We start from the raw sequence: 27071 nt of genomic DNA, 5'->3' as shown, positions 1-27071 counted from the left end.
AAACCCTATTTGCCCTCTCCAAGGGCCTGCGATGCTCCCCATGGCACAGAAAAGCAAACTTGCTTCAGCACAAGGTGTACCTGGTGCTCAGTGATGAGGGCTTTGACCTGATCGATGTTTTGTGGCATTGCCTCCTGGTCCCGCTGAATCAGGGTGGTCTCAGCCCACTGGATCCAAGCCAGGAGCTCTTCCAGAAGCTCTGCGTTCGCCACCAGCTCTGAAAGCGCAGACTCCAGCCTCTGCTGGTGCTGCTTGGCCCACGTGAGAACCTGTTGGAGGAGCCGAGAGGACCATCAGCCCAGCAGGGGAAACCAGGGGGATGAAAAGCAACAACACGGGCACGCTCTGGGGCTGGGCAGCAGCTCAGGGACACACTGTCCCAGAGCTGACCACGCTGGCTGGACACGAGCCCGTGCTCTTGGTGTCCCTTGCACAGTGCGGCCCTGGGGACTCACCTCCTCGAACCTGGCCCGGATGATGGTGATCCAGTGCTTGATGGTGGTGATGCAGTCAGGGTGGCAGGCGGCCAGGATGACCTCTCCCATCCCCACTGCTGCATTCACGTCCACCCTCTTCTCCTCCACTTTCTTCATGAACTCCTGGGAGAGGGGCACACGCGGGCCAGGTGTGAAGGGCTGGCACACGGCAGGGACCACCCAGCCCTGCCAGCCCCCACCCTGCACCCACCTGCGAGCTCTGCATGGGAACACTTCTCATCAAAATTAATGCCCATATAATGCCCATATTATTTTCCAGCCAACTGGTGTCTTTTTTTTTTTTTTTTTTTAATAAAGCCAATTTAATTTCCCTTCATCCCTTGAAACACAGAACACGGGAACTTAAACAAGGCCCAAACGGATTATTTTGCAGTATTGTTGCCCGCAAATTTTGCTCAGGTTGCTCTAAAAAGAGAAGGCAGAGAGCCGCCCCATGCTCCTGGCACCTGCCCTTGACCCCGAGGGCAGCTCCACACTGCGATCCAGAGCTCCCTGTCACCTTGTGAACGTCGATGAGGGACTGCAGTGCCTCAGCATCGTCGGGAAGTGCTCCCCGAAAGCGCAGGGACTGCTCTGCTTCCGAGAGCCACTCCAGCAGCATGTGCACGGCCGTCCTGAACTCCTCTGCCTGCGGACACAGAAGCACATGCATCAGCCCTCCCTGGGACACGTGCCGGGCAAGTCACAGTTGGGAGCTGGACAGACAAGGGACTGAAAGGGACTTTAAAAGAAGAAAAAGGAAAGAGAAGAAAGACCTGTCTGTTGGCCTGGGCTTGCCCAGCACCAGCACAGGGCTCTGCAGCTCTGCCCTGAACCCACAGGCAGTGGTCATGCTCCTGGCCCTCTCCTTGGCACCAGCTGCGCTCCAGAACTCGGTGGTTTTTAAAAACAGCCCAGCTACCTGTGCTCTGGCCAATTTGGCACCTGGGTAGTTTATTCTGCAAATTGCCTAGTTGACATAAAATCTACGTAAGAGCCTTCTGACCTTTCTTTCAGCTCAAGTTCAGCTCAATGTCTTTTTCTTGCACTGGACTTTAGCAAAACCAAGCCTGAACAGCCTCTGATCAGCAGCCTATTCCCACCTGCCTGCTGCGCACATCAGCAAGATCTTTCCATCCTCCCTTTTCAAACAAGCCTTTATTGGCTCTTCATTGAGGAAAAGGTAAGGAACTGGTGCTGCTTTGCAGTTCTCGCTGGTAACTGCTACAGGACTGGGGTGTCTTGCTTAGCCAGGAAATTGGTTGCCTCTGCCTGGGCACAGGGGGAAGCGCCTGGCGCATCTTCTCCAAGGGAGGCATCCGTGTCGCACCCCAGGGCACAGCCCTGCGGCACGGGCAAAGCTCTCCAAACCCATTTCCACTGGTAGCCTTTTGCTCACCTGCTTCAGGGCCTGTTCCAGGCGTGTTTGTTTCGACACAGACAGCTTGCACACTGTGTCCCAGCGGTTGCTCAGCTCTTGCAGTTGCACTTTCACCCAGGTGGTGTCATCCCGGCTGTTCTCGATGAGCTCCCGGCCGGAGCGCTTGAGCACCTGGACAGTCCCCGTGCGCTTCCCCAGCTCCTTCTGGAAGACCTGAAGGAAGAGTGGGCAAAAGCCAAATGGGTCAATCCCAGAGAGCTGTTTCAGGCGGGATAAGACTGGAGGCCACATCTAGAATAGTTTGTAGCATGGGTTGTGCACCCACCGCCCAGCTACGTGGGATGGCAGGCAGGCTGGGAGCTGCCCAGCACATGCAACACCTGAGCATGTTTCAACCTAAGTGCACATGGGCAGAGAACTCAGCACGGTCAAGGCTCTGAGAAGGGCAGGAGCCCAGACTTGCCACCACAGCACCCTGCAGAGTGGCCGTGACCCAGAGCAGAAAGCTCAGGCTGCAGCGCAAGCGGCTGCTTTGAGCAGAAGCCCAAGCCCTGCCTGGAGATTTCATGTGTGACCTAATCCAAAACTGGGAGCGCCAGCTTCTGAGACACGCTGGAGAAAACTGCCAAGACCAAAGTTTATAGAGGACTATAAACTCAGCCACCTCTTCAAAACTAAATCCTCAACAGATCTATCTGGTAGTGTCTTGGAGGAACACAGCTCCAGGCCCTGAAACCATTCCAGGAACAGAAAAGTTTCTTCCCTCTTGTTCAGTCTGTTTTTGCCCTCCTTGTCCACCTCAACGCAGTGAGACATGCAGCTCCATGGCGAGCCACCAGCTTTGGCTCCTCTGTTGTTTGGCACTCAGGGAAGACGAGCTCTGCTCACATCCCCAAGAAGACCTGCAGAAGGAGCTCTCACCTTGTGAGCATCCATCAGGTTCATGACCAGGTCCAGGTCACCGTGGACAGGCTGGTCTTCAGCTAACTGGGGCTCCACCTTGTACAGCCAGTCCACCAGGGCCTGCAGCGCATCCATGAACTGGCCAGAGAACAAGAGGGCTTCTTCCAGCTTGTGCTGCCTGAAAAACAGATGTCCCCATGAACTTTCACGAACATCTCCTTTTGTCATTGCCCAGTAAACTTCTCCACCCTCTGACCACCCCACAAAATCACCATGTGCTCTCAGTCCAACCTCCCTTCCACTGCTCCCCGCTTTGCCAGCCCCTGGCAAACAAGCACTGCTGGTACAATACCGGGGGTGGATTTACCTTTCCACAGATTTGCCGCACACTGTGTCCCATTTATCCCGGACTTCTCCCAGTAAATTGTCCAGCTTTTGAGTGTCATCCGGAAGCAAGGCTTTTTCTTTGAGGGCTCTGCCCGTCCTGATGGTGGTGTCGTAGACAGGCTGCTTTCCACCCAGCGTCTTCTGGAACTCCTGGGAATGGGGAGAGAAAACAAAACTGCTTCAGAAAGCCTGACCTCGCAAAGAAGATACATGGCGCTCTTGTGTGGATCCCTGGCTGTAGGTTTTCCACTGCAGCAGTAAGCACGGCCATGCCTTTCCCCTGTTCTGAGAGCAGAGGAGATATTGCCCCGCTCCCTCCTGACAAATTGCCCTCCCACCCCACAGCCAGTGCCAGTCTTGCATCATCAGAGCTCTACCTTGTGTTTGGAGAGCTGGAGCTTGATTTTGTCAGGATCATTGGAAATCTCCAGCTCGGAATCCAGGTGATTCTCTGCATCCTCCAGCCAATCAATCAGCTTCTTCCAAGCTTCGTGGAACTGCAAAGAAACAGAAGCAAGTTTGAAACTTCACACTGAAGCTGCCTCCAGTCCCGTTCTGGTCTCGGGACCTCCTGCCCCCAAGGCTGGCCGTACCTCGGGGTCTGTTGCACCCTCCCCGTGTTCCTCACCTGCTTGGCTCGCTTCCTGGCGTCATCAAGAGCCCGGCCCCGCTCCACTGAGCGCTGCACGACCTTCTCCCAGCGGGACTGGACGCTCACCAGCAGATTCTTGATCAACACCACGTCCTGCTTTTGACTGAGAAACTTCAGCTGGTTCCCAGTTTGGTCCAGCTCAATGATGCGATCCCGATGAGCGTTCACTTCGTTGGCGAACACCTGCAAACAGCAAAGAAGTGCTCCTATCCATAAGGAGCCCTGGACGTGCCCACAAGCACCTTGTGCATGGGTCAGGGTTCAGGTCCCACACTTGCTCCCACCACCCCGTGAAGCCGTCCTGCGCACCTTGTGCTCGTCGATCTGGGCCAGCACGGCGCTGAGGATGAGGCTGGGCGGGGGCACGATGTTTAGGCTCTGCTCAGCCAGCGTCAGCCAGTTGATGAAGTCCTGGAGGGAGTTCTGGAAGTCCGTGGCCAGGGCAAGTGCCTCCTCCAGCTTCGCCTACAGCAGTGGGGAGGGAGGGGGGAAAAAACCAACACTGAGGGCGAGAGCTCCCGATCTGCGGTTTCACAGACAAGGGCAGGCTTTGTGTCCCTGCTGAAACGCGCCTCTAATGGGAACCTTGTCGGCTCAGCCAGGAAACACGACTTGTTTACCAAGGCGAGGAGGTTTCAATGAAAGCCGCCGCTTCAGAATTGGTTTCTTTCAAAACCCACGGGCGAGAGTCGCACGTGAAAGGGGAGACAACTCCATTATCGACACACAAGCAGCTGCGTCGCCCTCAGCTTCCCGAGAAAGGGATCACCATGGGAAGAGCTCTCAGTAAATGGGAGGTGGATGACATTTCGATGGCAACAGCTGCAGCACCACAAATTTATTCTGGGCTGAGGCCACCACGTCCCTTGTTTTATCTCATCACTGGCCAAAACACTAGAATGGAGTCAGCTCAGAGGAGGATTTGGCCTGCTGTCTCACACAGAGGACCAACAAAGCGTGTCTTTCAGAGCTGCAGGTTTCTTACCACCCCTTCTCAAAATTAATCCAAATGCAATTTCACTCTCATTTTCTGTGTGATTTAACCAAATTTTACAACTATGTAGAAATAAATAACAGCTCAGCTCTCAGACAGCTTAGATGACAAATTCAGCCTGACATTTAGATGACAAATTCAACCTGTGCGACCCAAGAGAGGTTATTAAAAAAAAAAAACAACCCTCCTCTCCAGCTCTGTCTGGCTCCATGCACTGTCAGGGTAGAACAGAGCAGCAGGCAGGGGGCACCTGCTGTTGGACCAGCTCGTGGGGTAAGGATGGACGGCGTCTCTGCAAACACTACCTTTCTCTCCTCCATCTTGGTGCTGACCAGACACCACTTCTGCTCCAGCAGCGCTACGCTCTGCTCCGTCTTGGAGCCGGAGCCCGAGTCATCACGGTTCAGCAGCATCAGTCGCCCCTTGGCCAGCAGCTGGCTGTACACATCCTCCTGGGCTTTCAGCTGGCCGTACAGCTCCTGCAAGCGAGGCAGCACCGAAGCGTTAGACAAAGCAGGAGCTCAGAAAGGGGCTGCAGCTCCCTGCAACTCAAAGTGATGAGAAAATTAAGTTCTGGGTAGGCAGCACAGTGACAGCAGCGTGCCACTTTGAGCAGAGGACGGTGCTTAAAGCATTGTGATGCTTGTCCAGGCATCAAGTGCAAATTTATCTGTAAGAGAGCAGAGAAGCTCTCATCTCCCTTCCCATCAAACACATAAAGGAGAAGTTTTGATGCTGATATTTGACAGACAAAAGCTTGTGGAATTGAAAGTACTAAAAATCTGCCCCAAGAAATTACCATGTGGGCATTGAGCTGTTCCCGGGCAGTTTCTGGCAGACCTCCCGTGGGCTTCGATGCAGACAATTGGCTCTCCATTCTTGTTAGCCACAGGAGGAAGTCTTCAATCTCACCATGGAAACCCTGGGCCTGTTCGGGAACATATAATCGGCCACCATCAGATGACATCAGCCACCATTGATCATGCGCCAGGGTTAACGCTGTGCTTGCTTCAAAACCAGATAAAGAGGCAGAGCTGGATTGAACAGCGCGTTAAGAGGGGATGCACAAGGTACCCCCTTAACCATATCAGTCTGGCAAATAAACAAAACACAGTTGGTTTTGCAAACAAAAAACCACCTGCTTCTAAATCTCACTGTGAAGCTAGTGCATCTCTAGCTTGAGAAGGTAAAAGTCCCTCTGCACTTCCACCATAAAGCCCCATCTTCTTGCAAGAGAGAAATAATTAATTTTTCAGCTCAGGGTGACAAACACCTGTGGACTATTTTGAGGCAAAACCAGGGAAGATGCAGCACGCTGCTGATCTGCCCCAGGGCAGAGGAGGGGAGGTCAGCGCCGCGTGGGGCCAGCCGAGCTTGCACCCGCAGCAGTGCCTGATGCTGCTGCATCCCCGGGCAGGCACTGCACTGCTCCAGGACAGTTAGATGGAAAGCACGGCATTGAAAGCCCAGGGTCTCCAGCTCCTCTCCCCTTCGCTCCAGAAGCGGCTCCCCTCTGCGCAGGCCAGTACCTGCCATGTGCCCTGACCTGCTGGAGGGTGGACTGCAGCTGCTGCTCCCTCTCCTCCGTCTTCTGCAGCACCGACTCCCAGCACGCGTTCAGCTTCTCCAGGCGGTTCCGCAGGCTGCTGGCATCGTCCCCTGCGCTTGACTCCAGGAGCTCGTTGCCTGCTTTGTTCACTGTCTCCACGGTGGCTTGGTGGGCCAAGACATCGTTCTTCAGCACCTACATGAGACACGTTGGGCAAATGTTGGACATCTCCGTAAACGCCCTGTTACTTCCAGCGTGCTCTTGCGGACTTGAACCAACTCAAACCCTTCATGAGAGAAAACTGTGCAACAGGAATGGATCAAAAAGTGACATAGAGTGAGACTACTCACATGGTGCTTTGCAAGTTCAACCTCAATGACTTTTGGGTCTCCATTGATGGGCTTCTGTGCATCGAGCAACTCCTCTGTGTGGGTCAGCCATGCCATCAGCTCTGCTAACGCGTGCTGGAATTGCCCAAGTGCCAGAAGAGCAGCTTCTAGCTTGTGCTGGGCAATGACAGGGAAGGAAAAGGAAAGTTTAAGTCAGAAAGGAGGGGGAGCATCTGAATGAATTTCAACCCCGCACTGGTAAGAGCCCAGATCTCCTCTGTACCTGTCTGTGAGCAATTTTCTCGCCCAAATTCTCCCAGAGATGTTTCAGCTCTGTTAGCGGCTCCTTTATGATGTCTCTGTCTGTCTCATCTGTAGCTTTTTTTAGCATCAGTTCACCTTGGTGATTAAGCTTTTCCATCTCAATCTGCTGCTGGTAAACCTCCATTTTAAACTCCTGCCAAAACAAGCAGGACAAAAACCAGAAAGAAATGAATCATTCGAGCGAGAGCTCTGTGATGTAAAGCAAGCACCAGAGAAGCGGCCCGACTCTGCCCGCGTACCTTCATCTCGTTCATTTGCTCCTTAACTGTGTTGAGGTCAGTGCCGACAGGAGACATGTTGCAGAGTTTAATCACAGCATTATCCAGCCAGTCAAACATGGCCTGAAATGAGCGCAGACACCGTTAACAAAGGGAAAGGCAAACAACGCTCTCCCACAGCCAGCTGGGAAAATGGGGCAGGTGCCCTCATCACCATGCAGCCACCAAACTTTCCCCTGGGGGGCAGAGATGCCTCCCTCCAGCACACACTTCTGCAAGGTCTTTCACCTCCCTGCTTCCTCTGTAAGAAAGCGATGGCAGCCAGGCTCATCCTGCTCTGCTGTGCAGAAGCAAAGACAGACTTGGAAAAACAAATGCAGTCAAACATTTGCTATTCTTTGGAGCTGGTTGGTAAGATCAGGGTCTAACAGAGGCTGTAAACAGTCACACAGGAGACATTTTCCTGCCTTGCTTTACTGCAAATCCTAGTACAGCTTCAGGGAGAGGATTCATGGTGATGTTCCCACGTCTACCCACCACACATAAACAGCCCTATCTCTTACTTGAAGAGTATCTTGGTACTGCACAGCCGACTGCATGGCTTCTTCGAGCTTTTCAAGCCTTTCCTTCCAAGTTTTGTTTAGATTTTCCCACGCATTGTTCATCTGCAGAACACAAGATTGCCCACAAAATTTGTTAGGCTTTTCCACTTGAGCTCTCACTTGCTCCTATCTGATTTTATCTGAATGAGGGACTGCTGTTCTTCCTACCTCATCAATGCTCTTTTTCACTTCTGGTTTCTCAGTTTCGCCACAGGCAAAAATTAAGTCAGTTCCAAGGAGTCGGATGAACTCCAGCTCTTCATGCAAGCCATCCGTTTCCTCCTTAATAGTCTGCATACAACATAATGGTGAACGGAAAATGTTTATTATTAAATGCTCTTCCAAAAATTCCCCACAAATAGAAGGGCTAAAGCGCGGAAAGTCCTTTCTGCGCTGGATATGTCCTGCATCCTGGCCAGCAGCTCAAGGCCAGACCCCAGGGCTACATTACAAAGCAAGCAGATGGGTGCCCTGCTCACCAGCACTGCCACTGCCAACCTTTTCTGCTCCCACCTCTGGCCAGAGTGGCAACGCAGCTGTTTGCAGGGTTTGGGGGAACTAAAAGAAGGAATTCTGTATTTAGCTTGATGTGAGCCTGAACTGCCTCACTGAAGATGCTGTTTACAAGAGATGTACTGTTTACAGGAATATTTTGTCAATACAGGAATTAGTTTTTGAGACTCAAAAGTTGCAAACCAAAGTCAGAGTGGTTATAAAACAAAAATAGAAAGGACAAACTTAGCAAAGAGCAACATAACGTAACACGCCATCTCTCCAAGGTCCAAGCCTAGTCGATATGCAAACACCTGAAGTGGATTTCACCATTTACTTGAAACAACCACACAACAACATACAAATCCAAGCCCACCCAGCTTTACACTTATCTCCACTCTAACCAAAATCTAAATATACACTTCCCACGCTAGACAGCACTCAGATGCCTTCTACACAGACTGGGAGCAGAACCGTGCAAACTTCCACATCACTCAAACATGTGGGCACACAACTCTGACCGCATGCTTGATAAACTTTCCAAAACGGTAGCAAAAAAAGTGATTTAAGCATTATTTCCTTGTCTGGAACAGGGGGTGGTGGAGGTGGGGAGGTAAATGTAAAATAGACTTCTGTTTTTTCCCTGCAGTTCCAAATTACGACAGAAACGTTTCATAATCTGACTGACTGCCTACAAATGTGTTCTACAGACACGTTTAGCCATGCTCATATTTAAGACCTATCCCGATCTATCTTACAAGGTGGGTGCAAACAAGCTCCAGACAGAGGAACAGTCCCGTGGTCCTCACCTCTGCTGCTTCCACCTGCTGCTTGATGATGGACGGGTCAATGCCTGGGCTCTCCAGGTCATGAACGATGTCCTGTGTGTCCTTGATGGTAGTCAGGAGGGCTGCCATGTCATACCAGAACTTCTCCGCAAGCTCCAGGACATCAAGGAACTTCATCTCACGTTCCTCCGCCCGGGCTTTGATGTCTTCCCAGAAGAAGACCATCTGATCCAGCTTATCCTGGATTACTGAAAGTAGGAAAGAAAACAGTCAGTCAAGGAGAAGACTGACTTATCTTGCCCCATGGTAACATTTTTACAACTCAAAAGCATTTTACAAAAACTTTCCACTTAGAAATAGCCAACAGAATATTCAAATGGGAATTAAAGGCGGATGGGGCTATCAGAGCATTAACTATGAGGGATACTCAGGGACAGGAGAAACCCTGGCTTGCAGAAATTAAGCCTTTATTTATGTGCAGGCAAGCTCAGGACAAATCTGTCCACATAATCTCCTCCAATGAACCTCTGTTCAGGCCATCTCTAGCGTGAAGTCTATGCTCACTCAGTTCATGAGGTGGCTGTTGAGCTCCAAACCAAGGTGCCAATTAGTGCCAATTGTGTTGAAAGGTCTTTTTGTGCTGGGGATGTTCCTTCCCTCCATTACGAGCTGAATCAACACCAACAAATTGTTTCATTGGGGACCACCAACAGTTGCCACAAGAGACCAACTCACGGTGATGGCTCAGCTCAGCTGAGCTGAAACCTCAGCCTGAGCAGTCACAAATACAGAGGAGAAACAATTCTCCTCTGGCTGATACCACCCCGAGATACCTTTCGCTGCCAGGTCCTTGTCTGTTCCCTGCGATCTGCCGATCAGCTCTTCCCCGCGGCGTTTCAGAGCCTCGAAGGAGGGTTGCAGCTTCTCCAGCTCCACCGTGGCGTTTTTGTTCTCGCTGATGCACTCCCGGATCTTGTCGACCTCGGCGGGAATGAGGGGCGGCATGCGCAGGCGGGAGGAGAGGGTCTCCAGCGTCTCCAGCATCGGCTCGATCTTGTCATGGAACTGAGGAGGAGCAAGTCCATTAGGGCAGGTGAGATGAGATTAAACAGCACTGCATCACTCCCTGCCTGTGCAACAGCCCTTAGCGCTGCGCCCAGCGGCCTCTCGGAGAGGACAAACATTGCCAGCAACAGCAATTACACCTGCAGCCTCCTGTTCATGCCTGCCTCGGCTCTTATTTGCTGCACACAGCCCCGGGCTGCACCAACTCAAAGGAATCCAACCCTAAGTCAGCCAAACACACTCACAGCGCCGGCACAGGCAACTGTGAACCAAACACGGCAGTGCTTTGTGATGATGTTCAACATTCACGTTTTGACTGCTGTCCCGCTGCTGGCAGATGGGCAGCATGACACGAAAACCAAATCCCATTTGTTTTATCATCTGCGCAGAGACGCTGCTGGAAGAGCGCCTGTTTTTGGTGCTGAAGGAAACCTCAGCTTGGTGCAACGAGAGCAAGAAAACCGCCCTGGCATGGTCAGGGGGAAACGGGGAAAGGCTGCATGCACACAGGGAGGAGCAGAGTGAGCTGCCAAGGAACGGGGGTTTCAACAAAAGCAAAATCAGAAAGCCAAGGAAGAGGGTCTAGCACAGTTTGCTTTTTTTTTTTTTTAATATACATATGGCTTTATGTTTTTTTTAACGAAGAAAAGTCAACTTTGGCCTGAAAGACACCAAGTCGTCTCTGCTGGTGAGAAGGAGGGCAGCCCTGCTGCACCGGGCTGCCAGCCCCGGTGCTCCTCACGTCTCCCCCTGCAGGATGCCAGCATTGGCTTTTGCCCAGTCCCAGCTAACAGCAGAGACGAGATGGGATCTTGGTGCAAAGTTGATCATGGGCACGCTGGCTTAGCCAACAAGCAGGAGCAAATGGGAAGTTCAGCTAGAGCAGAAAGCTCTGTGCAGCAGTGCAAACCGCTTCAAAAGCGAAACCTCTGCTTTGCATGAAGCATTCCCAGTGGAAGCTGGCCACGGCTGAAACCAGGCAGCAATGCAACAAAAGCCATCTCAGAAACGTGACTTTTTTTCCTCCTCAGTTAGTTCTTAAGCAAGTTCAGCTGAGCTGTGCATGAACCAGAAATAAAAGCCTGGGTGTAAAACAGAATCATTTCAGCCCAAGGAAAGAGTGTAAATGAATGTCTACCATGGTGGGGCTTACCTCTGTAATCTGCAATGGTGGGGCGTAGTCAACACAACAATGAAATGGGACCATGTGGGGAAGACAGGAACAGGCAGCAACACACACAGATAACACATTCCACAATGTGAGTGAGAGATGAGACGGGAGGGATGTATGGGGGGGAAAAACTTGGAGTTAATACAAGTGCAAACCAAGAGAAGTGACTAAACAATACAGGAATAAAATAAAATTAAAAAAAAAAAAAAAGACACCCAGACATGACAAAAACCAACTGCACTACAGTAACACTGGGTGAAATGAAACATAACTAGGAACCATAAACCCTGAACCTGTGTGGCAGAAACTCATTACCCCCTTATGACCTTTAGCACCTACAATCTCTGCCCTTCCTTTCATATCTCTGATCCTGCAGCCACCAATCCGTAGGTCTCCTCTAGAGATGCCCAGACCCTGGAGATGGCAATTAGCTCTCCTATACAAATGATCCTGCGGCTGTTCACACACAGAGCAGTGCTTTGCTTATCAGAAATGAAACTTATCTCTCCGAGCTCTTTAAGGAGGCTCTCTGGGCCCTCCCAACCTTGGGTGGATGCCAAAACAGCCCCTTTGAATGAGCATCATTATGAAGGTTGTAAAAATTTATTGCTCTATTTACCATGTCTAGATTCAAACTCCTTCTCCCCTCCTTCTGCGGTCAGTACTGAGCGGGGGCCCTGCCCAGCAGTCAGCTGAAAACTACCCTGAAGGTGTCTGCCTATGTTGTGCCCTATAAAGGGTTTTACAATCCTAACACAGGAATAAAACTGCATTTCAAAGCACGTGGCTTCCCCAGGGGACTGCAATAAACGCGTAGCGGACTTGGCTGCTTGGCACCCCAGGAGCGTACCTGAGTGGACTGCGAGACAGCTTCATCGAGCGCAAGAGCCCGCTGACACACCTCCTCCTTGATTTTGGCGTACATGGCCTCTGCTGTTGAGTACTTTTTCTGCACCATCTCCCCTTCCTCAGGGTTGAGATCCTTGAGCTGTGGTCCGATTTTCAGCAGCTTGTCAATGTGAGGCTTATGTTCAGCAATAGACTCTCTCAGTTGCTAGGGAATAAGATGGGGGGGAAAGACAATTGTTTAGATGTCTACTGAGAGCTGCTGCCTATTTATTTCACACAACACTCAAAGAGCCACGATTGCATTTGGTAGTGCACGCACACCACGGATTTCTTGACCCAGCATGTGCCAAACACGTGGTGCTCGGCTCTTCCCATGGTGTGCACAGGCACGCCGCCCCACTCGAGCTGCCCCAGGCAGCTCTGTCTGTTGACCCTCCCTGTGGTCCCCAAGGGGATGACAACAAAAACTTCCTTTGCATCTCTCTACCCTAAAAGTACAATGCTCTCCTCCATATTGCAGTCAGGCAAGAGATCCAGAGACAACCAGGCTCCCCTGGGTTTCATCTGTATTTTAGTAAGAAATGATCCAACTTATCTAGTGATTCCCAAGTGGTATGACCAAGGCACCCTTGTGTTACATAGGTAGGATCCCCAGAAAGAAAAGAACAGGGAAAAAAAAACAAAACAAAGCAGAAAAATGGCCCACTCTGGCCCTGTGAGTGCTGCACCTCCATTCAAGCCAGAAGTGCTGACCCAGCAATAGCTGGCGCAGGAGCTGCGGGCTCAGCCATCGCCTTACCCTCATGTCCTCCTGCTGCTGCTTGAGCTGCTCGTGGTCGATGGCTGGAGGGGGCAGCTGCGAGATCAGGGCCTGCGTTTCCTCGATCCAAGGGTTCAGCTCCTCGTAGGTCTCCCAAAACTGGTTCACCAGGACCTGCGCACGCTCCAGACGAGCGTAGCGCTCTGAGTTGAGCTGGCTCACGGCTTCATACTGCTGCACCAGGGACTCTGTTTTCTCCTAAAAGGAACGGGAGGAGAGTTAGCGATGGATACAAAAGGGCACAGGAACACTGCCAGCCGCACGCTGTGAGCTGGAAGAGAGGAGGTGCGCTCGGTGGCGTCGATCCACGTGCACAAGCTGTAATTCCAATTAAAGCAGCCTCAGAAACCTCACTACCCTCCTTCCCCAAACACTGCAATAAAAATACTGCAATAAAAGAGACTAATAAATATAAAGAGATCTCTGCTAAGTGTCACTGGTGGGAATTCCTGAAGATGGAGTAATTTTAAACTGCTTCAGACTGTGCAAGAGCCGAGCGCTCGCCTTCTCCACGCCTCGTCTCCCCCCCAGCACTAAATATCAGTCAGGCTCACCTGGAGAACAGCTTTTTGTTCTTCCCCACACGTCCCGAAGATCTCGTTGCGCTGGCTGAACAGTTCATCCATAGAGTCTTTGTGCCGAATAATGTCGATGGAAAAAGCCTGCAGAAAGGAATGTCCGAAGAAAGGGAAAGAATGAGAAGGGAGCCCAACCACCCCTCCCCAGCCCCATGAGGGGCCCTCCCGCCCCTCCAGGCTGCCCAGCCCCAGCACCACGGAGATCGCACGAAACTCAGCACCAGCGTCCCATGGCACACTGAGCATCTGGCTGAAAAGGCAGATAACTGCATTGCTTTCTCACTGCTCATCTATTTTAACCTCTCTCTTTCAAAGGCCTGAAAATGGCACTCGAAATTAGGTGTCAGGTCAGGCTCCAAGCAACTTCCACACCCAGGTCATTGTCCCACGGATCAGAAACCCACGGCTGCCCTGCATGCGCCCCCCCTCAAAACGCCAGGTAGCAGTCAGTCAGTCTAACACTGCTGTGCCTCGGGGGAGAACGCGAGGGCACACGTTTGTGTGCAGGTCCCTGGCCCAAGGGCTCCCTGCCTGCACAGGACAAGCTCCACCACCCATTTGTGATCAGTTCAGCGAATACTTCAAGCCCCCCAAACCATGCTCTCCAGTACTGCGTCTAACCATAACTTTGCCATTCCCCAGGTCCACATGATTAACAACATCCACAAGCAGCGGGGAGCCAGGCTGAGCTCAATTTAACTTAATGCTCAATGCTTCAGTCCCCGTCCGTTATAACAATGTGTTGTGTGGGTTTTTTTTTTTGTTTTAAATGCACAAAATCCAATAAGCATGTATGCTGCTCTGATTGCTGAGGCTGGTGTGGGAAGAAAAGGGCCGTTTATTTAAAGTGCATGTTCTTTCAGGCATGAGCTCATCTCAAAGATACATATAAAAAAAAAAGGCAAAAAAAAAAAAGCTTCTCTTTGTTCCATGGCTGGCTGCCACAAGTGAAACAAGGAGTCCCCCACTGGAAGGAACAATGAGCAGAAAGCAAATGTAAAAGTACCCTCATTAATCAATAGGTACAGCTCTCCAAGCTGCTCCTGCCAGCAGTGCCTGCAAGACACAGGTAGAGCTCGCTGCCGTGGCCGGGGCAGAGCCCTGGAAGGAAGGAACACCTCCCTCGAGGGCAGCCCGGGCAGGAGCAGTGGCCTGGCCCCGAACAACCGGGCAAGTCGGGCACAGCACCGAGGTGCGGCCCCGGTGACCCCAGCTCGCTCTGTCTTTAGCTCGTGTGAACGGCTCTCTGGCACCCTGAGCTGCTCAAGGCTCTTCAGATGTCCAACACTTCATTTGTCTAAAGCCTTCTTCTCCTTCCTTTTTCCTTTTACTTACCAAGGGCACACGTTGCACCTCTCTCGGAGCTCTGGGCTCAGCTGTACAAAGACCAGAAGCCCCTCCAGAGCTCCGCTGCCCTGAGAGACAGCCCCAGCCCCAGCCCCAGCTCTCCCTCCCACTGCCCACAGACCACCACCTCTGCGCCTACCCGCTCCTCCTGGCAGCCCCACACACACTGCTCGTACCTTCTGCACCTGCAGCTGGGCCGTCGTCTGGTCCTGCTCCAGCCGAATGGGACCGAGAGCCATCAGTTTCCGCTTGGTCTCAGCGACCCAGGCCAGCTCCGCGTCGGCCGCCTGCTCGTACTGGTGGAGGGAGAAGGGAGGCTGCTGTCAGCCGAGGCCTCGGGGCAGAGCGGCCTCCGGGCCCATCTCTGCTCTGGTTTGAGCAGAGCAGGGCAGGGAGCTCGCTGTCCCTACCAGCATGGACCCAGGGCACTAGTGACATCTACATCCTTGTTGCAAGGGTTTAAAAAATAAGGGCCCTTCTGTAAGATGTAAGTGGTGACCCCACACACCCTGACCCTGTGCCTGGAAGGCCAACAGCTGAACACCTGCACAGAGGCCGCGTTAACACAGCCGCGTGCACTAACACACACATCCTCTATTGCAGGAATGCCTGCCAGCACAGGCCACGGCTTTCTGACAGAGAGCTCCCCTCTGCTGAGGGCAGCCAGGGCCATGGGGATGCTCCTGTGGCAGTTTTGGGCCCAGGGCATCATGGTGACACAGCAAGCACAGGGATGCTGCCACCTTCCTCCACACCCTCTCCATTTGCAGGGCAAGGGACAGCTCTACTTTACACGATAATTTTGCTTGCACATTCAGTTCTGTGGAGGCAGTTCTCAAAGCCAGTACAGGCAGTTATTCGTGGCATTCCACAGCCTCCACTCCATACAGAACGAACCTTTCCGAGCAGGCTGCTACCCTGGAACAACCTCATGCTGTCACAACAGGATGGCAGCCGTCCTGCCCGGCGGTGTGCAGGCCCTCCCGCTCCCACTCATCCCAGAAACCCTCCTGGAGGCCCTGGAGTTCATCAAATTACCTGCTGAGACCTCTGAATAGCAGCATCTATCTCCTCCACCCGCTGCTTGATGGTGTCGCTGACCAGCTTGTAGCGCTCGTTGGTGTCCGAGACGAGTTTATCCAGCCCCTCGCGGGCTCGCCAGGGCACCAGCTCCAGCAGTGCTCGGCTCACCTCATTCACTGTGTCCAGAACGAGCCGCTGCTCCATCACCTCCTTCTTCAGCTCCTGGGGAAGGCACACATGGACACATGTCCTTCCGGTGGCAGTGCCAGCTACCCGGGCAGACCTGGCTGCTGGGTTTGCAGCGGTTTTGTGACCGGGTTCCTCCCCTTCTCCCTGCTGGCACGAGCTCTCCAGCCCAGCTGTTCTCAGAGCCAGCACGTGCATGGCCTGGCGGGCTGGGCTGCTCACTAGCAGATGTGTGAGTGCCAAGGAGGCAGAGGAGGAGGGCGGCTTCCCCACGAACACAGCGACACGCAGCAGCCACCAGCTCTGCACTAAGGAGCAATGGGCTCCTTTGTTCCCATCGCCACCTAACACGGTCCCAGACCGCCTATCCCACGCTCCCTGCCCAGGCACCGAGCAAACCTCGCCAGCTCTCCTCCCACACAGCCCTCGTGTCCCTGCCCCCTGCGTGCTGCGTCGCTGCTCCCCACCTTCTGCCTCTGCTGGAACTGTGGTATCTGCTCGCCGGCCGGGGACTGTCCCCCGCTGGATGCCAGCTCTTCCTCCACTTTGCTCATCCAGGAGTTGAGCTCCTCGTGCGTGGACTGGAACTTGGTGGCCAGCTGGCGAGCCTGCTCCAGCGTGCGCAGTGCCTTGGAGCTGGTGGCGGTGATGTCCGAGTAGCGGGTCTTAATTCCGTCCAGCTTCTCTTGGATGAGCAACACCTCCTCCCCTGCGGGACACCAAGAGGGGCTGAGTGACGCCAGGCAGAGGGGGCTGCAGGGGGGTTTGAGCAGCCAGCTGCCCTGTCCCCCATTGTAAATAGCTACTTTCAGTCTCACTTTTCTGCACGTCAGTGAAGCTTAGCAGCCTATTTTTATAGCCAGGAAGCTACTCTCAGAGCTGACACTTTCTGCCAGCCAGTGTAACGGCCACCTCCTGCCTATAATAGGAAGGAAATGTGCTGTGAAGCCTCTCTTTGCCACAAGCCCCAGAGCCACCAGAACTCAGCTCTCAGCTAATATGTCACAGCTCCACAAGAAAAGGTCCAATTCACTCTTTACTGCTATTTCCGAGGGGACAGGAGATTGCAAGCCAAATTCTTTGTAATTCCTCTTCCTGCTCCAGGGCTCCCACAAGGACAGAGATCTGCACATCTGCTCAGAGCAGACCACATCTGAAGGAAATGCATTGCCCCGACCTCTCTTCCCACTCATAAACACAAACTCACACCCACGTGGCAACAGCAACAACTGCTTAGTATGGGAAAGCAATATTAGGAAAGGGTTTGGTGTATTTTTAACCTCTTTCCATGTGATTTAGCAGCTGGATGCAAGGAGAAAACCCTGCCTAGTGTTAGAGGGCTGCTCCATGCTGAGAACTGCCGAGCAGCCAGTTGGAATCGCCACTCTCAGAGCTGGGTGTTGGTATTTGGGATTTACTAAGCCGGAGCACATGTGGCTCGGCATCCAGGTCTGGCTGTACAACAGCTACTTGGGGAATTTTCTGTCAGCTCTGAGGGACGGCAGCCTCCTCTGCACAGACCTCCCAGCAAGCGCAGTGCAGGGGATGGGCGCTTCCCAGACCCCTGCCCGCCAGCCAGAGCACGCCCAGCTCCTGGCCTTACCTGTGGTTTGCTTCAGAAGAGCCTGCCCGTTTCTAATGGCCTGGTCCACATTCTTCTTCCTGTTCACAATTTCCTCGTTCAAAGCCTGGACAGAAAGGTAAACTGGAGTTAACCTTTCGCATGATCATCTCTGCGTCCTGCTGGCCAGCATCAGACAGATGCTAAGAGAGCAGGACCTGCTGGCGCAGCAGGGGTGGACAACAGATCTGACTCCAGTCCAGTCAACATTCTCCTGCTGTGGGACTTATTGGAACTTCTGGGACCAATCTCAAAAGCAAAACCCACCCCAAACCCTAGGGTATGTATTACTGAAGAACTTACTCTTGAAAAGAGCTTTCACAGCCCCCACGGAGCGGAAGCAGACTGCTTCCTCGGTGGCCAACCTAGTTTGGAAAACCCACCGGGCTTTTCAAATTCACATTCTTGGAAACAGCAAACAGCTTTCTAAAGGCACAGGGTGGCCAAGCTTGCTCAGACATTGTTCACAAAGCAAATGAATCATTTGAAGTTTCCCCTGGGAAACCCGTTTTTTGGGCTTCAATTATTGTTTTTAGCACATGAAATCTCTTTACACTTCTCCAAGCCTAGGAAAGTCAAAGCTTGTTCTGCCGCTGGTTAAAATTAAAGTCAGACCAGAAACAAATGAAAAAAAGCAAATAAATGCAACAAAATAAATAACATAAACATGGAAGAAAATGGAAAATACCAGCTGGTCAGCATGCTGCTTCTGCAGGACGTCCCGTTTGTAATCCTTTACGGATACCGAGCCGAGCTTGTCCTCGACCTCAGCCAGCCAGTTGAGCACTTCCACCTCCTCCTCCCCAAAGAGCCTCGCGTTACACAGGGCCTGCTCCAGCAGCGCTGCCTTCCGGCAGCACCGCTCGCGGACCTCGCCGTAGCGGCCCTGCAGAGAGTCCAGCTTCTCTGCCAGCAGCCTCTGCTCGGCGGCACAGCTCAGGGCAGAGAGGCTCTGCCCGACTCCGACCGCCTGAGCCACGTCGGCCGCCTGGCTCTCTATCTCTTCCTCTAGAGCCTGAAAGCCGGGAGGACAAAATGGACAACAGAAACAAACATGAGTGAAAAGATGAGATAAAAACAAAACAAAACAAAAAACACAATCAAACAAAGGGGAAACTGAAATGACGAATGCAACTGAAGGAATGAAGGAGATGCAAAACCCACCCGTGAACGGGCAAAGTATACTAAAAAAAAAAAAAAAGTTTAACAGAAACATGAAAATGGGAGTGTTTTTTCTATCCAGAAGCAGATACATTCCTCGTGAGGTACACTGACATCAATTAAATATTACCCACATCGCTGGGCTAGGGTTTGCAGCCTTCTCTACACATAAAGCAGCCTGCATAGGCTGCTGACCCTATGGAGAGGATCCTCTCTGATCACCACCAAGGCTCGTTGGTGCCAAAACCCACCTTGCCACAGCAGAAACATCGATCAGAGAGAGACCTGATGGCAACCGCCTCCGCTGGCGGCTCTCATCCACGCACGGGTCCCTACCTTGTGCCGGCTGATCTGCTGCTGGATTTTGGCAGTCTGGGTACCAATGGGCTCAGAGTTGGCCAGCTTCTTCTCTGTCACCGACAGCCAGTCTGAAACGGGCTCTGTGGTTTCGTGGAACTGCTTTGCCAGAACCAGGATGTCCTCCAGCTGCTTCTGCCTGTATCAAGGATGAAACAAAACACTAAGGAGCAGCTCCCCTTGGAACAGAGAACGGGAAGTAGCTCTGAGCGCAGGCACTGCCCTGTTGCCAACAGGGCTCCGCACCAGGAAGCCGTAACGGGCTTCAACAGAATCAGAAGCCAAGTGGAAATACTTCAGAAAGCACCGTGACAGGAAGGAGGAACAGAAGCAGCTCTGTGCAGTGCAAGGTGAGACACCTTGTCAGGCAAGCTGCAACGCAAACACAAAAAGCAACGCAGAGAATCTGCAAAATAAGCTTTTTTCTGCAGCTGTTCCTTTAGGATCCAGTTCATTCTCTAGTGAAGGCGGCAGAAAGGCTCCCTTTGTGCTACTTTTCTTCCGTTAATATCCCCACCTCAGAGAGCCTTCAATGTGGGCCAGCTCGTAGCCGAGCTCTTGGTGTTTCCGAGCTGCTGAGCTGCTGTTCAAAGACAGCCTGGTAGCGGCACAGCGCTGGACGGACAGTCCGTCCAGGCTGCAGCCATTTCAAACACCGGGAGGTCAAATTCGGCCCTCAGAAGTGACTTTGTAACCTGACATATTAGCTTATGTAGCAACAAGAAGCTTGTAAATGAGATTCAGGCAGCAGAAAGGTGTCAACAGGATGTTGCTGCTAAAGCTAGATGTTAAAGCTTAAAGGAATAAAAATAACATCCATCCCCTGCAGGGAATTTGTTTAATCTGAGCTCTTCCCTGCCATTGTAAACCACTGCTATCTACTTCAGCTCCCAAACAGGCTTTGATTTCTCATGTTTTCCAGCTGTGGTTTCCAGGATGTATCTGCACAGAGCTCTCCACCAGCCCTCCACGTGCTGTTGCCCACGCAGGCGGAGCGGCCGCCAGGGCTGACCAGCGAACCACCACCTGTGGCTGCCTGCACGGCCTCTCGCCTCGCTGACCAGTGCGTGCGAGGAACAAAAGCTCCAGCTCCAGCCAGCCAGAGGCCAGCCCAGCCACCGAGCAAAACAAGCCCGAGAACAATAAAAGCAGTACCGTTGTCACAAAGGGGACACGCAAGTGGCCGAACTCTGTAAAGCTCCGGGGCACCATGAATTACAAGATAAGCCTATCCCATGTTCTTGGCCAGTGTAACAGACGCTCTGAGGGCTGTAAAGCAAACAAAACTCTTCGCTTCTCTGGGCTACCAGAGCTGCCCACGAGGGATCAAGCCAGGAATGCAGAACAGCAGCAGAGCCGCTCTCTTGCCTCCGGCATGCCCCCCTGGCTTCAGGAAGGGGCGGTGAGGCCTGAGGGAGATCACCCGGCGTGCAGACAAGGGGCAGAGCACAGAGAGAAAAAGGCTCAGAGAAACCTCCCGGCTCTGAGCCAAGGGGCAGCGCGGTCGCTCCCCGCGGCTCTCACCTGGCGGCCGCCCTGCGGAGCAGCCCTGCCCATCTGCTCTCCAGGCTCTCCAGCTGGCAGACGATCTTCTCCCTGTCTGCTGGCTCGGCCGACTGCGCGATCCTCCCGCCCTCGGCTTGGATCATCTCAACAGTGGCTTTGCGATCATCCAGAAGTCGCTGGAGCAGCTTTAGCATCATCAATGAGAGAAAGGGGATAGAAGTTACCAGATGGGTCAGCAAAACCTCTTGCATTCCTCAGAGATCAGATTTCTGTGTCTGAAAACCATTGATAAGCACTGGGCTGAGACCAAGGCCAGCCAAGTGGGATAACCGCTGTCTTCTGCCTCCACCATCAAAACCAGTTCAAAAGAGACTGATTTCACTTTTGAATTGGTTTCAGAGCCAGAGAACTTCTCAGAGGCTTCCCCATCCTTCCCCCAAATCTATCGAGATCAAGTTTTTAACTTTCCCTTAAATTTCCTCTTCAAAATCTCAACACAATGGAGCAAGCCTCAGTAAGAATTCACTTTTAAGACATTTTGCCATGACCGCACTTGAACTTTCATCTGCAGGCTCACAAAGGCAGGCTGTGACCCAGGCTTGTTATCTCTGCAAACACTGCTGCGCCTTGCGTTGGCTCTTAGTTTGTGCATTCGTTTTGTTCAAATAGCCAAACCAGTAACTATAACACCAGCTTGCTCCTGACACAGCAGAATTATCAGCACAAACAAAACCAAATCTAGGGCTGGAAAAACATGGCCAACCAGCAAAACCAGCAGCAAACCTCAAGAGGCAGTACGACAATAAAGTCATGCTGGAGACTTAAGACCATGCAGATAGCAAGTGTGGACAAATGAGCTGCCTGCTTCTCACATCGAGGTGCGGGGAACCACCAGGAGAGCCACTGAGAAAGCAACAGACCTGTGTAGGTCCCAGGTACACCTAAGCTGGTTTCAGACCCCAAGAACACCTGGCTCTCCAGAGCTCCCCCTCCCTGCACGCCAGCCTGACCACCACGCCGTGCTCACTCACCTTCTGCTCCTGGATCTGGGCTTTCACCACCTTGTACTCGGCAGAGGGAGGTTTCTGGTTGGAGATGAGCTCCTCGGTGTCAGTCAGCCAGCTCAGCAAGGGCTCCAGGGCGTCCTGGAACTTCCCGCAGCGCAGCAGGGCCTCCTGCAGCTGGGCGATCCTCTGGGCCACCTGCACGGCACCCACGCCCACAGCGGTGTCAGGGTGATCCCGCAGCCCCCAGCACCGGCGGCTCGGGGCTCAGCCCCCTGCCCAGCACCGCTTCTGCCAGCGGGCCCAGCCCCTGCCCGCGCCCTCACCTTCTTGTTGAGGGTGTTCCAGCGGGTGTTGATCTCTTCCATGTCATGCTCCAGCCCTTGGACATCACAGTTTTTCCCGGCGCTTTGGATGAGTCCTTGACCAACTCCATTCACTTGCTGCAGTTTTAGCTGGAGAGGATCCACTTGCTCCTTCTGGAACAGCTGGGCAAGGGAAGGGTGGGAGAGAAAAGCTATTTATAACCCGCGCGCTGCTCGCCCAGCCCCTCCATCATTCCATGGATACAACAGGCTCCCTTCTCTAGAAAAGACGCAGTAGCTACTGCTTGTCGTGGTGCATTGATTTTATTAGAGCTGCGCAGGTTTGCCTGAATGCCTCCGGCACCTTGACCCAGTGACGTGAATGTCCCAGGCACTCGCTGGCTTGGAGTCTGCAGCTTGGGGCCCATACACAGCCACCCCTGCTTTTAAACGGGAAAACTCCTTTTTCAAAGCACCAGAACAAGGTGGAAAATGTAAATTGGGGAATAAATTGGAGCATCAGCTATGGTCAGTCATCCGATTGGGAAACAACACTTCTGGGGAAAAAACAAAGCAATTCTCACAGCGATGCTGTTGAGAACAGAGACCCGACACCATGCAAGTTTTGTTAACCACGAAATTACAGACACTGAGAAGCTAGCCGTATTTCGAAAGACAAAGGCAATAGGCAATTAATGTGCTAGTCATTTACCGCACCACATATTTGGCACGGTCCTGCCTGGGAATCCTGTGGGGAAAAGCTTTGAAAAACAAAAAGATTTGATAGGGAAGGAGGAGGAGAGCGAACGAAGCTCCCCATCGTAACGAGAGGCAGCAGGGAAAATCCTGTTTCCGTGGAGGAGATAAGTGCTCTTTATCGCAGCTCCAGATCTGCTGCAAGCAGCCGCCGAGCAGGCAGCGCTCGCTGCACGTGCCCCCTCCAGCGCACCGGCACCGCCGGGCTCCGCGCGGCCCCGTCCCGAGCAGCCTTCTGCGTCCCCACAGCCTGCAACACAATCCCCAAAAAAGGGAGCGGAGTCGCTCATTGTTTATTCTGGGCCCTTGGACTACGAGCTCATACAGAGCACAGGTCACCCTGCAGCGCACACTGGAAAGGATTAGAGCGCTCGGCCCCATTGCAACATTTTCTCTTTTGGAAAGCGTTGGGAACTGAAGTCAGACAGCCGCGTGCCTGCTTTCTCAAGCGTGCCTCCTCCTTTCGTGCCCAAGAATATATGGACATTGACGGCATCTAAAAATGCCCTTGGATACAGAGCCCAAAATGCAAAACCCCTCCCAGCACAGCAGTGGATTGCAGACGGCACGGTTCTCCATACCAGGTAATCGCTTTATCTCTGAAGGAATACAGAGCGGGCAAAAAAGCCAAAGCACCAAAAAATGAATCTGCCTGAAAAATAGGGGTTGCCTTGATTTTCTTTCCCTATTTTCAGAGAGAAGGATACTTCCTCCTGTCGGAGCTCAGCAGCTCGAGAGCAGGGAGGTATCACTGCAGGGCATGAACTAAAGGGTGTGCTGGAAGACATTGTCCAGAGCTGTTTGCTCAGGGAGAATTATGCTACGGTTATAAGAAGTAAATGGTGACATGAAATCACCAATTCCCCAGCTACTTCTCCTGTTACTGTTTATATATGGAGCTGGCTGTTAGAGCAGCCAAACCCCCAAAAGGACCAGGCTGATAAGTCTGGCATGCAAACGTTTGACTACAGCACAGCGCGAGCCCCGGCTGAGCGTGGTCCGAGCTCTCCACACGAGCATCGACTGTGAAAACAAACCCCAGGACTTCAGCAGCAGGCAGGGAGGGAGGGAGGCCAGCAGAAAGCCCTGGCATCAGGTGACAGAAACCTGCAACACGTGAATAAGTACAGCCCAGGAGCGCTGAGGTTGCACAAGGACCATTAAGAAGATAATCACATACGCTAACGGCCCGAAGAGCAAGTATGTCGAACACGCTTGTTTTCGTTCGCTCATGAAAGATTCCAGCGATTTAGTTCATTAACCTCAGTGTGACTCAGCTATGAAGCAAATATTTAACGTGCACCCTTCGCTGTGCGGAAAATCGCGAGGAAGCTCGCGCTGAGCGAAGCGGCTGGACAGACATCTTGGCGAGCAGAAGCGCAGCTGCTCCGCTACACCTCCTCCTCCTCCTCCTCCTCCTCGCTTTTGAATGCTTCCCAGAGCATCCCTCTGCTTTCTGCTTCGCCCATCTCCGCAGCGACCGCATCCCAGCTCCCCGTGCTCCTCGCCCCCCACTGAAGCCCTACGGGGCTGGAAACGCCTCGGTGGGGGCAAGGATCAGCAGCGTTCATCCCAAAGCTGCCAACAGCCCGCACGGCACCGAGCGGGGGATTTGGAAGGGGTTAACAACCAGGGACACCGCGCAGGGGGCAGTGAAAGCAGAGCAGCGAGGCTGGGACGGCAGATGTACGCTGCCGTAACCCGACGTCTCCTTTCCCTTCCAAAGGTGCCCCCGGGTGCCCAGCCCGGTGCGCCCACACACAGCCCCTGCAGCTCAGCCGTGTGCATTTTTTAAATGGGTGGCACAGCACAAGAGATGAGTAATTGCTACTGAACCGGGATTTTCAGCGCTGACTAACTTCTGATGTCTCCTCGGTGATATTTCTGCTAATCCAGTATTAAATCAGCACTCGCTTACGGGAACTCCACCACCGACCCGCACCCCTCGGGGTCCCTCCACGCAGGGTAAAGCAAACCCCAGCACGCCGAAGGAATTCGGCTGCCCTTCCGTGTGGGTTCAGAGCCCCGCACCGTACCGTCCCTATCAGAGAGCTACAGAACGCAGTTGCTGCATTGGACCCGTTATTTCCACCCAATTTGTTTCACAGGACTCTGTCTTCCAACACGCTTTCTGCTTCAAAGATGGTAACCACCCCGCCGCACTCTGGCAAGAAAATTTTTCTGAAGAAGTCTGTAATTTATGTCTGAGGATAATATGCTTTAAAAAGCCACGAAAGTTTAAGACAATAGTTTAGATAATCAAGCAGTTAAAGTCTTTTGCCTCCCCTGACTATAAAAACATACAGTCCCCCCCAAACTTTTTCTCTGCCAATTTTAAGCCATAATCGGGAGGGAGAAGGCTGTTTCCAAGCCCGTGCTTGAGACGAAGAGCTGAGGAGACGATTACCAAAGCCTGCACCCCGCAAATCGTGTCAGCAAGTTATCAAGCATGCTGTGATTTCACACCCACCCCTCAATCACAAAATAAAGCGATTTTTATGCCTGAAACACCGTCTGCGAGTGCCTGAGTAACAAATACCTCATTATCTGGAACAAATCCATCTGGTGGAGCAGGAGGCCCTTCCGCGAGCAGAGCGGTGGCAGGGGGTCCCGGCGTGCCCACGGGCACCATGCCCTCGCTGTGCCCCGGGGCAGCTCCAGGGGTCGGGGAGCAGCGGGCGTCCTCCAGGCCCAGCCAAGGCCCAGTCGCCAGCCCCAGTGGCTCCATGGTGCCGGGAGGTGCTGGGAGGGCTCTGGCCTCCATCCCTGGCAGTGTGGAAGCAGCATCCTGAGCTGCCACCTCTGCGGTGGGCGCCCTGGTGGTGGGGTCGTCCTCCAAAGCCGGCAGTTCATCGGAGAGCTGCTCCGGGCTGGGCAGCACGGCCGGGCTAGGAAAGTCGTCTGCATCCTGCAAGGCCGCCACCGGCCTTCCTGCTGGTGCGGGGCCACCACCGAGAGCCCCGACTCCAGAGAGGACCGAGTCGGCTGCTTGTGGTGGCAGCGGAGCAGGGGGGACATCAGCAAATGGCGGCGGGGCTTCCAGAAGCTCTTCCACCACCACGGGCACAGTGGCGGTGGTGGCACCCAGAGGTGGGTGCTCAAAGCACAATTCCTCAGCATCCACGGTAGGATCCCCAGCATCTGGTGGCGTCTCCGGAGCCTGGGGCTCGGGGACAGCCATGTCCCCCGGTGCTGGTGGGTCAGCCAGAGCAGAAAGCCCCCCGATGTCCCACAGGCCAGCATCGAGAGCAGGCTGCCCGGCAGCGGGCGGCGCGCTGGGAAGCCATTCCGGGGCGGTTGGGCTGGGGGTGCCCCACACCACGGCCTGGCCCCGCGCCGCCGGCTGCTCCTCCCAGCCACAGCCGAACAGCAAGTCCAGGTCTCCCGGCTGCAGCACGGCAGCTGGTGCCTCCCCGTGCATGACAGCCCCCTCCCAGGGGGACCCCTCGGTGCAGGCAGCCCCCTCCAGGGCCACGGCCTGCCCCAGGGGAACCGCGTCCCACAGGAAGCCCTCTGAAGGCACTGGGACCAGCATCGGAGTCTCAGATTCTGGCTCTGATACAGAGCCGGTGTGGAAAGGCGGCAGAGAACCGTGACAAGCATCCGCGTTTTCTGCCAGACAAGCTTGGCCCTCAGATCCATCACTCTCTTTTCCCAAGTCTGTGGTTTCGTCCTCAGAAACCATTTCTGGGACATCCTGGTTGGCGAGCTCTGTCCTTCCAGGCAGAAGGTGATAGCTCCCGGATGGATCCGCGCCCTCAACACCGACCTCGTCGTGCTGCAGGGGGGACCCTGGCTCCTCTGCCACCGTGTCAGGAGCCAGGGGCTGGCAGGGGGACAGCCGAGCCGGGGACGCTCGGCCAGGACAGGTCTCCTCGGGGAGCTGCGACACTTCACAGACGGGTACCAGCAAGTCTTGGTTATCTTCACCCCACCCCACCGGAGCGCTGGGGTGACCTGCTCCCTCAAAGCCGGGGGCTGGACACGTGTCCATCTCGGGAGATGCCATCCCGCCAGCCACCAGTGCTGCCACCGCACAGCTGTCCATGGGCTCCGGGTCCAGCAGCGGGTCAGGTACGTCCTCCACCAGCGCTGGTAAGTGCTGCTGGCTGGAGCCCGGCCCTGCTGCAGCAAGGGGGCTGGGAGAGGCCCCTCCATCCGAGTCCGTCGGGGTGATGGCTGAGGTGTCTCTTTCTGAGAAGGGCTCTGTCGCCGGCTCCATGGTGC

General features: G+C 53.6%; 1 protein-coding gene and 1 long non-coding RNA gene across 2 annotated transcripts in view; one reads left to right on the top strand and one right to left on the bottom strand.

The window, feature by feature from the left end:
- MACF1 (microtubule actin crosslinking factor 1) overlaps nt 1–27071 on the bottom strand; it is a 143250-nt gene that overhangs the window by 11969 nt on the left and 104210 nt on the right. Inside the window, exons 58-89 of the mRNA XM_083809812.1 lie at nt 22110–22271; nt 21811–21981; nt 20798–20964; nt 19253–19412; nt 18444–18770; nt 17738–17822; nt 16602–16843; nt 15964–16170; nt 15102–15221; nt 13555–13662; nt 12980–13198; nt 12182–12385; nt 11314–11463; nt 9929–10160; nt 9117–9343; nt 7984–8106; nt 7777–7878; nt 7235–7336; nt 6955–7128; nt 6693–6848; nt 6340–6537; nt 5593–5721; nt 5099–5272; nt 4109–4264; nt 3776–3982; nt 3525–3644; nt 3128–3297; nt 2779–2938; nt 1876–2070; nt 997–1125; nt 456–599; nt 81–269 (exon numbers count right to left, since the gene is read on the bottom strand). Coding sequence (XP_083665938.1) covers nt 81–269; nt 456–599; nt 997–1125; nt 1876–2070; nt 2779–2938; nt 3128–3297; nt 3525–3644; nt 3776–3982; nt 4109–4264; nt 5099–5272; nt 5593–5721; nt 6340–6537; nt 6693–6848; nt 6955–7128; nt 7235–7336; nt 7777–7878; nt 7984–8106; nt 9117–9343; nt 9929–10160; nt 11314–11463; nt 12182–12385; nt 12980–13198; nt 13555–13662; nt 15102–15221; nt 15964–16170; nt 16602–16843; nt 17738–17822; nt 18444–18770; nt 19253–19412; nt 20798–20964; nt 21811–21981; nt 22110–22271 — 5409 coding nt within the window. The remainder of the gene's footprint in view (nt 1–80; nt 270–455; nt 600–996; nt 1126–1875; nt 2071–2778; nt 2939–3127; nt 3298–3524; nt 3645–3775; nt 3983–4108; nt 4265–5098; nt 5273–5592; nt 5722–6339; nt 6538–6692; nt 6849–6954; nt 7129–7234; nt 7337–7776; nt 7879–7983; nt 8107–9116; nt 9344–9928; nt 10161–11313; nt 11464–12181; nt 12386–12979; nt 13199–13554; nt 13663–15101; nt 15222–15963; nt 16171–16601; nt 16844–17737; nt 17823–18443; nt 18771–19252; nt 19413–20797; nt 20965–21810; nt 21982–22109; nt 22272–27071) is intronic.
- LOC310886041 lies at nt 22278–25347 on the top strand. The gene is made up of 2 exons (XR_014575084.1): nt 22278–23428; nt 23540–25347. It is a non-coding gene; the product is annotated as an uncharacterized lncRNA (long non-coding RNA).

The sequence above is a fragment of the Anser anser genome, assembly GCF_964211835.1.
Source record: "Anser anser genome assembly, chromosome: 24".
Taxonomy (NCBI): domain Eukaryota; kingdom Metazoa; phylum Chordata; class Aves; order Anseriformes; family Anatidae; genus Anser; species Anser anser.
Note: the sequence above shows the minus strand (reverse complement) of the source record. Positions and strands in the feature narration are given on the sequence as shown.